The sequence below is a fragment of the Melanotaenia boesemani genome, chromosome 15 (genome assembly GCF_017639745.1).
Source record: "Melanotaenia boesemani isolate fMelBoe1 chromosome 15, fMelBoe1.pri, whole genome shotgun sequence".
NCBI lineage: Eukaryota > Metazoa > Chordata > Actinopteri > Atheriniformes > Melanotaeniidae > Melanotaenia > Melanotaenia boesemani.
The window spans coordinates 30,579,244-30,590,469 of NC_055696.1; the positions used below are offsets into that span (position 1 = coordinate 30,579,244).

The 11,226-nt window shown below is 38.8% G+C and overlaps 1 protein-coding gene across 1 annotated transcript; it reads left to right on the forward strand.

The window, feature by feature from the left end:
* The first annotated feature begins 9,375 nt into the window (after positions 1-9,375).
* On the forward strand, positions 9,376-10,489 carry LOC121654841 (olfactory receptor 146-like). Its single transcript, XM_042009180.1, has one exon. The coding sequence runs from the start codon at positions 9,379-9,381 to the stop codon at positions 10,324-10,326; it is 948 nt and encodes a 315-aa protein (XP_041865114.1). The 5' UTR covers positions 9,376-9,378; the 3' UTR covers positions 10,327-10,489.
* The last annotated feature ends 737 nt before the right edge of the window (positions 10,490-11,226 follow it).

Below are 11,226 nucleotides of genomic sequence, written 5' to 3' on the forward strand. Positions count from 1 at the left end.
TAAACATGTGTGTTCACCAAACAGTTCTTCCATACCTCTGGGCTTGTTTGCGGCATTACGGCATGTGTGTCACCACTGATTTGTCATCATGGTTTGTTTGCTGGAGCCCTGATTTTGGATTTCCTGTCCGTGTCACAGCTGTGCTCCATGCTCATCTGCTGTGAAGGTAAGTGCTAGCACGTAATTGTAGGTTGCATGTTTGATATACATCAGGTTCATGTATATTCCTCCAAACTAGATTGTGCTAGTGTGTCTCCTGTGTGATGTCAGAGTCGAGCTGCGTTGCTCAGGAAAGAGGTACAAACAATTCTGTAGCAGCTAATAGTTTGGTTCTAATGACGAGCATGTATTTTAGCTGGTGAAACAGATTGCCTCTGCTGCCTATTATGCTTTCAATGCTCCCATCAGTTTTATTTTAACTCTGCACAATGCACCTTAAGCGTTTGGTAATTTGGAGTTTATTTGTGTTTGATTTAGTGTTGCAGTTTATTTAGTAATATTGATTTTGGTTTGGTTACTAATTCATTTGCAGTGGTTTTTGTGTTAAACCCAAATTAGTTAAGATAATTTTATTGTTGTGTTGTTTGCTATTTTTTTATATTATTGTTAAATAAAATACAGATCATTTTTACTCTATCTTGCTTCTGTCAATTTTTAGCCAGACCTAATCTGCATTCTGTAATAGGGAACCCTAGACTAATTTTTGGCATTGGGTTCGTCTACCAGTGGGCTCACGTGGTCCCGTCCTCAGTCACGATCCAGGCCACATCCCCTGTGTTACAGTTGCAAGAGTACATCGCAGAGATTTTCAATTCCATAGACATGCTTTTCAAAGACAAAACAGACAAAACTTAGAGGTGGGCTTTCCTATCTCTGGGCCGAGGCTACCAGGGTTATTAAAAAGCTCATTGGTGTCAGTGTCTGTCTTGGTTGGCACATCTCAGTTCCTCTGACTAGGGATGTTTTTTTTTTTTTTTTTTTTTTTTGTTTTTAAGAAAGACAAACAGAGGGATAACACTCAATCTCCTTGGTAAGGTCTATTTGGGGGTCTCTAAGAGGTGGTGTCATCCGATAGTCATGTCTGGAATTCATGAAGAAGAGTGTGGTCTTTGTCCTGGCTGTGGAACAGTGGACAAGCTTTACACTCTAGGCAGGGTCCTGGCGATGCATGGGAGTTTGGCCAACCAGTCCACATATGCTTTGTGGATTTGGAAAGGACTTTTGCCTGTGTCCCTCAGGGAGTTCTGTGGGGAGTTTTCAGGTAATACAGCATACTGGACCATCTGATAAGGGCCATCCAATCCCTGTGTGACTGGTGTGAGAGCTTGGTCCACATTCATGGCAGCGTGCTGGATCTGTTTCTGGTGAGGATTGGACCCCTTCAGGGCAACCCTTTATCACTGATTGTGTTCACAAGGTTTATGGATGAACCAGGGTGCTGAGTGGGTCTGTTTTGGAGGACTCAGGACTGGGTCTCTGCTTTTTGTGGAAGAAGAAAGAAATCTTTATTTAGTGATACAAAGCTTGAGGAAAAACCCTCAAATTAACCTTGGTCTTCCAGCCCCACATCTGCTTCTCTAACTACTATGAAGATGCGGTCTTGTATACCCTTGGGCCATGATCAAGCCTGGCTGGTGTGGTTCACAGCCAAGTGTGAAACAACTGGGATGAGAATTGACACCTTTAAATCCAAGACTATGCTGCTCAGATGGAAAAGGGTGGAGTGTCCATTCTGGGTCAGGGATGAGGTCCTGCTCAAGTTGAGGAGTTCAAGTATTTGCAAGGCGCATCGTTGCAGCATCTGCTGTGATGTGGACTCTACATCAGCCTGTTGCGGTGAATGAGGAGCTGTGTCAAAAGAAGAAGCTCTCAATTTACCAGTCGGTCTATGTTACCTACCCTCACCAAACACCACCAACCGGCCAAGATGAGTTTCCTCCTCTGGGTGGTTCGACTCTCCCTTTGGGGTAGGGTGAAAGGCTTGGTCATCCGGGTGTCTCTTCTCCACACCATCAGGGGCTAGTGGTTCAGCCAAGTCGGGATGACTCTGGAATTCGTTGAAAATCACTACCAACCTTCACAAAAGTTGAGTTCAGTTGTGCTGCCTAACTGATTGTTGACAGTTTCTGTGGTCACCAGGTTGATGTTACGTTGTGTGTTCTCAGGTGATTGCTTCTCTTTATAAAAATGAGACAGAGCTTTTGCTTTTTGACAGACTGTTGCTTGAGGAGGATTTTCCAGTTGGAGAGAAATAACAGGTAACATGTATTTCCCTAGTGTAGATGTAATTTTGATGAGATTGAACACAAAAATTTGCCTTGTTCAAATTCAAGACTTATACTGTTACAGCTGGTCAAAATACAGTAAAACGTCTGACAAGTGCTGGAGAGGTTGTGGCCAATCAGGAGACTATACACATATATTTTGGGATTGCCCCATAATCAAGAACATTGGGAGAATGTAAGGAGAAATATTAAAACGTATGTGTAAGGAAAAACTAAATCTAGAGTTGCAGATGTTCTTATTGGTAATTATACCAAAAACTCTGTTAACCAAAAATAAGAAATAAATTCAAATACTGATTACAATTGCAAAAAATTAATAACAGTCGTTTGGCTAAAACCACAATCCCTTAGCAAAGATCTTTGGTGGGAAAGGATGAAATATGTGATGTGAATGGAAAAAATAACAACAACATTACAGTTTAAAGATAAAACAGATCATATTTTTACCAATTTAACTTGTGAACTAGTGGATAGTGAGTTATTTTTAACCAACATAAGTGAGCATTTACCTGTTTTTATGATATACAAAAAGGATCTGTGTAAAAATAAGAATGTTAATGCAGAAAAAGGGATAAGAGACATCAAAAAGCAGCCTTGGAGGTTTCAGAAGAGAGTTTAAAAAAAAAAAAAAAAAAAAAAAAAAAAACTAAACTGGGACAGTCTATATGTGAAAGTTGTTAACACTGCCTATGATTCATTTATCAAATGCAACAGAGGGGTATGAGGAAAACTGTGAATTAAAGAAAATTTCTGGGAGAAAAGTGGATGACAAACCTTGAATGACGGAAGGACTACATAATGCCTGTAAGAATAAAAAATATTTATATAGGCGGTTCATGGGGCTTATGATCAAAGAGGGGGGGGGGGGGGGGGGGGGGGGGGGGGGGTACTTACAGTAGTATATAAATGTGTGAATAAGTAATCCGTCTGTAATCTGTCTTTTTCTGTCACACTTACACACTCTGACCTCTGGCTCTGCCGCGCCCTCTCATCAGCTTAACCATTTCCACCTGCTGGTGCCACCCAATAATTACCTCATCAGTGCCACTACCTAACCTGTCCGGTCTCATTATTTGCCAGATTGTCTTTGCTTTCATCCCTGACTCTCCAACATTCATTCCCGGACTGATTCCCTGGCTTTGACCCTGCACACTCCTGACCATAGCATCGTGCCCCAGCCCTAATATGGATCTCAGTCCAACCTTGTCTCTGACTTCCCGCTTTCAACCTGGCCTGCTCCTGACCTAGCTTTTTGTCTCAGCCCTGTTCAGTATCTGGTCCCACCTGGATCTGAAAGGACAAACTATCACTACTACTTGCTTACTACCTTTCTCACTATCTTGTTGCTGCGTCCTGGACTTCTGGTTGCTCACCAGTCCTTTTTCCCCACAGTCAGCCCTGGCCCAGAGGAAACAAGCTTGCCTGGCAAGCAAGTGACCGGGGTCAAACTTGGACCCAGCATACAGCCCTTTGCTGCTTGACCGCCTGGAGTCGATAGAGGGCACCCTACAGCAACATGAAGCTCTGCTGTCCATATCAGCTGCGGAAGCAAGAGAAGCAGCCAGGTTTCAGAATCAAGCCCTCATCGCTTTAATAAATGGCTTCAGCAAATAGAAACGCAACTTTCACAGCCCCCTTCCAGATCAGCTACCCCACCGGACCCTCCAGCTTCCATGTCTGTTCCAAACTTGCCTGGTCCCAGATAGGATCCGGAACCACGAGTGGGGACCCCGGAACGTTATGATGGTGATTGTGACACCTGTAATCCTTTCCTCACCAACTGTTCTCTTCTGTTTGCCCTGCAGCCACGCACTTTCACCTCTGAGCAAGCGAAGGTGGCTTTCCATCAACCATTTTTGTGAACAGTGGGGAGTGGGAGAGGCAGCCCCCAGCCTGTGGCTCCTTCGACCTGTTTTCCCGTTGAGTTGTTTATGGTAAGGATCTGAGTGGATCTGAGACAGAAAGGTAAGGCAAGGCAAGGCAGTTTATTTGTATAGCACATTTCATGTACAGGACAATTCAAAGTGCTTTACTTAAAACAAAGACATTACAGATATTTAGAATAATAAAAGGCACACATAATCACAATAAAATAATAAATTACATTAAAATGATTAAAAGCAAGATAAGTTAAAAAAGTTACCGTGCAGATTTCATGCATAGGCGCATGGGAAAAGAAATGTTTTTAACCTGGATTTTTAAAAAAGGGGGATTACTGGGACTGAGACATAAAAATTTAACTGTTGCTGACTACTCTATTGATTTTTGCATCAGAGCCAGCCAAAGTAGGTGGACCAAGCCAGCCCTATGCAGTGTTTTTCTACACTCTAAAAAGTAATTCAGGACACCTTTTACCACCACTTCATTAAATGTATAGTTGCAAGATAAAAATGTAATTTGTTGATTTAAGCAAACCTTAAAAGTTGCAAACATTATTTTCATGAGTTGTGTTGACATAATAATGTTGAGAATTACGCCAACGCAATGTTGTGTGTAAATTAAACTAAATTTTATGTGATTATTGATTTAAAATAAAAATTAATTTGTAGTAACTTAATAAAATTGGCTTGAGTTAAGGATTTCAAGTCCCTTCTTTGCTCACTTAACATGCCTTGACAAGTTCAGACAGTTAAGACTGTGTTTGAAGCCCTGCATAGTGAAATAAATACCATACGAAGGATGTTTTCAAGGTGAGTGTCATTTATTTACAAATATATTCTACTAAAGCAATGATTCTGGTCTTATTTGCAATTGTAATATGACCAATATGTGATTCACAGATGTTAAGCTACACCTGCTAATAGAGTTGATGAATTAGCAGAAGTTAGCTAACATAAGTCATCTTTAGCAGTGTAATTTGGCCATTCTACTCTTTAGCATGCAAGAGATAGAGATGAGTTAGGTATGGTATTTGTATTGTAAATTTAGGTTACTACTGTGATACAAAATTTAAATTTGTATTTTGGTCATTAAGGCTGCATTACATTTTGTCTTAAGATGTCAAGGTGTGTAGAATATCATTATATGATTCTGTCAGTGTCCCCCCAATGAGCTCATGCAAAGATACTATGTGTGCTTCGTGTTGGACGGTTCACACCTCTGTGTCGTCCATTAATTTATGATAATGGACACTTCGTCGGGTATTATCCCTTACATATATATTTGCTGAGTAACTGTGATGGATTATCTATCTGCAGTAAGTTTTAAGTCTCTGCAAGTTTAAACTAAATAAAAGTGAAACCAATACCTTGACCTATGAAGTACCGGATTTGTCCTTAACTATGTGAAGCCTGCGAACTGCTTTTAACAACTGTTACAGTTTGCTTTAGCAAGATACTGAACCACCTTGTATTATTAACTAGTCTTTGGTTCCAAGTGGCCTCTTTGGAGAGTGACTTCACTTGGAACAACATACCAGTCAATAATGGTGGGTCAATTTATTGCCCTGCAGTTTTACCACTGAATGTTGACACTCTAATTTAGGAGTTGTTTCTCTAAGAAATAATGCAGTATAGCCAGGGTTTAAAGTGGGCCGGAGCCCGTCAGAGCTGAGCTCCACCGCCTTAATCAAATAAATAAATTATTCAATTTAAGTTTTGCAATCATTTAAGTAATTTTCTCTAGTGCACTGCAACATTAAATTTTAGGGCTCCCCTACCTGTGAAATCCCACTTTAACCACTGAGTATAGCTTATTGTCTGCAAGATTTAATTCTTCTGTTTATGTGATCTACAGATATGAAGAATTCAAGAGAATAACCACTGTAAACCTTGAATCTACCTTTGTGGCCAAACTTGACCATTGCATCCCGAAGCTGATGGACATAGTTTCATCAAGGGCAGGCGCTACAGGAGTGAGAATTAGGCAGATCAAGGACATGCTTTTTGAGGCGAGATGATTATCTAGATTTGTCTTTGAAAGGAAAGTGTTTTTTGCAGTCATCCAATCAGATTATATTAATTTAGGTACTTCTTTTTATATATTTTTTCTCAAATAGCACAATACAATTGAAATCGGAAGAGAAGTAGCTATCTGCTGCCTTGGTATTGGAGAGAAGGTAGAGGACCGTTTCAAAGAGTTTGGGGTAAATAATCCACACATCGTGTGTGTGTAAGTGTGTGTTTAAGTGTTAAAAGTGAAATAAGTAAGGGTTCCATTAATAAACTGAATTCACTAAGAATAATTAAAAGGCCACAAGTAATCATTCAATTTATTATTTCTAACATGCTAATCTTTCTTTTTATTTACTTTTCAAGGACACAGAAGAGTTTGAGGCAGGCCTTGTTGGGGAAGTGATGAAAATTGTTAATATCGGTGACCCCTCCACCCCAGTATCTGACCACAAGACAGCAACCATTGTGGTTGAGAGAACCAAAATCCTAGATGTAAAGGATATCCCAAGGTGCTCTGCTTTGCTGAAGGGCATAATATATGCTCTGAATTTGAGCTATCGCAAGGAACTTAAATAAACATTTGAAGTTTTTCAGAAGCTGTTCCTTGAACTTGATGGACTGCAAGCCAGTGCAAAAGTAATGAGTCTCAAGAATAGTATTTTCTGAAGATTTCCCATGTTTCACAGCACTATCAGATTATGTTGTTTTGAAATTTGAAGTTATGGTTATGGGCTAACTATGTATAATAACTTAGGAGAGTTTCATCACAAGTGTCTTGACTTTGGATGTTATCTCACTGGAGATTCAGGTTTTGAGCAGGTCACAATTGTTTAAGATGTATTTAGGGGTCCAAGATGTAGTATAGAAGATTCTAAACTTCCAAAAACAACTTTTTATACTACACCATCATTTCATCCTCAAAGCAGTGTACAGATAGATGACCAAGAATTCTGTTTCTTGTTTCAAAGAGTTTTTTTTTTTTTTTTTTTTTTTTTTTTTTTTTTTTAATGGACCTTTAGAAGATCGGTGGCCATTGAAAGTAAATGTTTAAGGAGCACTTGCTCAGAACTTTACTGTATTATTACAAAATGTTTAAATATGTTTCACAATTACAATAACAGATTTACATGTTAGGCACTGTGATTTTAAATATGTAAAGGCCTATAACTTTGCTGTGATAGCATAACTGAGTGTGCTTACTGCTTAATTTCTCAAAGCAATAAGGACAGTTTTGTTTACCTATAATTTGTGGGGCTCTTTAAATCTGTGCTGTTTTTTTTTTTTTTTTTTTTTCAAGATATAAATATTGTGTGTTCAAAAACACAGCTACAGTTTAAAATTTAAAAAGTTAACTGTCAAACAATTTTGTTGTTAAACCAATCATTTTCTTGCAAACTAATGCATGAACAAAAACATGAAACAGTTCAAATTTACTGAGGAAAATCTAATTGGAACAACTTAATTTTTTAATGGTAATAAACTTAAAAACCTGTGTTCAATTTAGTTCATAACACTTAAAAATTCCTTTTAAATAATGTGGAAAAACTAGTCGGAAAAACCTGATTTATATGAGCATTCAACTCAAAAACATGTGTTTATGCTGCTAATTATTGAGTGAGTGGTAATTAAAAATACCTTTGATTATTGAGGAAAAAGTAAATTTATCTAAATTAATATAGTATGTTGGTTGAAAATATTTTCATAAGAAGTTGTCATAACTCAAAAAGACTAATGCAAACTGTTGCAAAACATTTCTTTTTAGAGTGTACACGAATTATCCAAATATATAAAAAAGGGACTGGTTTCAAATGATACCCCTCGACCTTAGATGGAGTCATCAAGCTTCCAATTCGAGTAGACAATTGTATCCAGACTCACTGGCAAGAGAGGCTCCAACGCCCCTGTTCACCCCAGACCAGGGAGTTCACCTCCATGATCATGAGTATGGAGGTTAGATCAGGGTTTTCATGGTATAAAGTTGGATCAGGTTATTTCTGGTATGGGGTTAGGGGTCAGGGATCTGTGGTTGTATGGGCATGGATCAGGTTATTGGTAATATGGGCATCGATCATGGTTTGATCAGGGTTTTGATGTTATGAGGTTCTGTGATGTATTGGGTTGGATCAGGTTTATAATCGTATGTGGTTTGAATAGTGTTTGGATGGTATGAGGTTGGATCAGGGTTCTAAAAGTATAAGGGTGGATCAGGGTGAGTGATGGGACGGGGTTCTGATGGTATGGGGTTGGATCAGAATTCTGATGGTTAGGGGTTGGATCAGGATTTTGATGTAATAGAGCTGGATCAGGGTTTTCATGGTATGAGGTTGGATCAGGTTATTTATGGAATGGGGTTCGATCAGGGATCTGTGATTGTATGGGCATGGATCAGGATATTGGTAGTATGACATGGATCATGATTTGTTGGTATTGGATGGATCAAGGTTCTGATGGAATAGGGTTTGATCAGGGTTTTGATGTTATGAGGTTCTGTGATGGTATGGGGTTGGATCAGGTTTATAATGGTATGTGATTGGTACAGGGTTTGGATGGTATGAGGTTGGATCAGGGTTCTGATGGTATGAGGATGGATCAGGGTGCTGATGGCATGGGGTTGGATCAGGCAAGCAGATTGATCACACCTTGGCTGATTCCAAATTAAAAAAAAACATGAGGGCATGATTAGAGGAATTGAGGAAAAGGTAGAAAGAAAGCAGCAGGTAATACTTTAGTCAAGATAAGACTGTATTTTACTCACTGAGAAAATCTGTAAAAGTTCCCTGGTGCATCTTTAAATCACTACACAAAAGTTAAGTTCGCCTAAGTGCGTGTTGACAGTTTCTGTGGTCACCAGGTAGATGTTACGTTGGGTGTTCTCAGGTGATTGCCTCTCATCATAAAAATGAGGCAGTGCTGTTGCTTTGTGGCAGACTGTTGCCTGAGAAGGATTTTCCAGTTGGAGAGAAATAACAGGTAACATGTATTTCCCTGGTGTAGATGTAATTTTGATGAGATTGAACACAAAAATTTGCCTTGTTCAATTCAAGACTTATACTGTTACAGCTGGTCTTTGGTGTTATTATTTCAAAGTTGAAACTTTCTATTATTCATGAAAATTTTCTCTACATGAATATTTAGTTTCTAATATTTTGTATGTATTGTAGAAAGCTGTCTAATCATTTTATTTCTATTGTTTCAGGCAGATGGAAAACTACACCTTCAACAGCTTTACCCTCCAACTCGAGGGGTTAACCATCAAAGATGCATTTGTGTATCCTATCTTTTTCTTTTTCCTTTTTTCCTGTGTGTTTATTTTGATTGCAAACATTGGGATTATAATTCTGGTGTGCATTGACAAAAACCTCCACCAGCCCATGTATCTCCTGTTTTGTAACCTGCCCATTAATGATATACTTGGGAATTTTATCCTGTTGCCCCGTCTGATGGCAGATATTCTGAAACCTTCTTCAAAGATATTCATTGGTTATTATGAGTGTGTGGTTCAGGCTTTTGCTGGACATATATTTGCGACCACTTCTCACACAGTGCTCATGATTATGGCCTTTGACAGATACATGGCCATCTGTAATCCACTGCGTTACACGACAATAATGAGCAACAAAATGTTGATTAAACTGACAGTTTCTGCCTGGGGGGTGGCCTTTGTTTTTGTTGGGATCCTGTTGGGTCTGACTATACGGCTGAACCGATGCAGAACTCTGATCATACACCCCTACTGTGACAATGCCTCATTGTTTAAGCTGTCCTGTGAGAGCGTCGTCATTAATAACATCTATGGTCTGACGTTCACTGTTGTCCTGTTTACATCATCTATAGGCAGCATGGTTCTCACCTACACTAAGATTACAGTCATCTGTCTAACCAGTAACAGCAAGATCCTGAACAGTAAAGCCTTGAAGACCTGCAGCACTCATCTCTTTGTCTATATGATCATGCTTTTTTGTGAATTACTTATTGTAGTGCTGCATCGCTTTCCTCAGTATGCATTCGAGAGAAAAATTTCTGCGATCTTGTTGCACATCATCCCCGGCAGCCTCAACCCCATCATCTATGGATTTCAGTCAGCAGAGATACAAAAATTCCTGATGAAGGTTTTCCGGTCAAGAAAAGTGTTGTCCTCCAGATTTTAAAGATATATGTCTTAAAAACACATTACATCACCCCAAAGCACCATAGTTTTTTCTCTTACATTAACAGAGGCTTTGCGTTCAGTGTTTTATTAAGAGGGTTCTATAGCAAAAATATTTTAGATTAATTAAGTTGATGCCTTAATTCCCTTGAATTTATATATTGCAGTAGTAAAGATTTAATCTGTACAGACTTGTCAATATATTACTAAATGTTTGATATATGTGTATAAAATCTGTAATGCCAAATATGTATTTGTGTTTGTAAAAAGTCTTAAACGTCTCCAAAAAGATTAAAAAAAAACAAACATAAATGATTAAGTTTTGTATTGTGTCAATATAAGTTCACAATTATTTCTGCTGTGCATTTTATTTTTTTTTTAATTATTCAGAGCGTAAAATATCAACAGAAGGTAAAATGATCCGAATCTATAATAAACCCCAGAACACCATGATGTCTTAAATAGTCATTCATTTTTTATTTGATGAAGTTGATTTGAATGAAAAGGAAGCAGAAAAATGTCAGAATTGTAAAGCAAAACTCATGAAAGGTTTAGCAGTTCTACTAATTTTTTGTGTCTCTTGAAAACAATATTAGAGTTTCAATAGCCCTCAGAACAGAAGATGCAGGTGAGTTCCAAATGGAAGGACATGTGATGTATTTTGTGAATAGAAGGCCTCACAGCAAGAAGGTAACTGGTTCAAGCCTCGGCTGGGGGGAGGTTGGAACAGTTTTCTTTCTTTGATGAGTTTGCATGTTCTCCTCGTGTAATGTGTGGGCTCTCTCCAGGTTCTCTGGCTTCCTGTCACCATCCAATGACCTGATGCTAGGTTAACTGGTCACTCTAGCTTCTCCCTAGGAGTGAATGTGAGTGGTTGTCTATTTCTCTGTGTTGGTCCTGC

Excerpts from the sequence above, each read along its gene's own strand:
- LOC121654841 (XM_042009180.1), top strand. The coding sequence starts at position 9,379 with ATGGAAAACTACACCTTCAACAGCTTTACCCTCCAACTCGAGGGGTTA.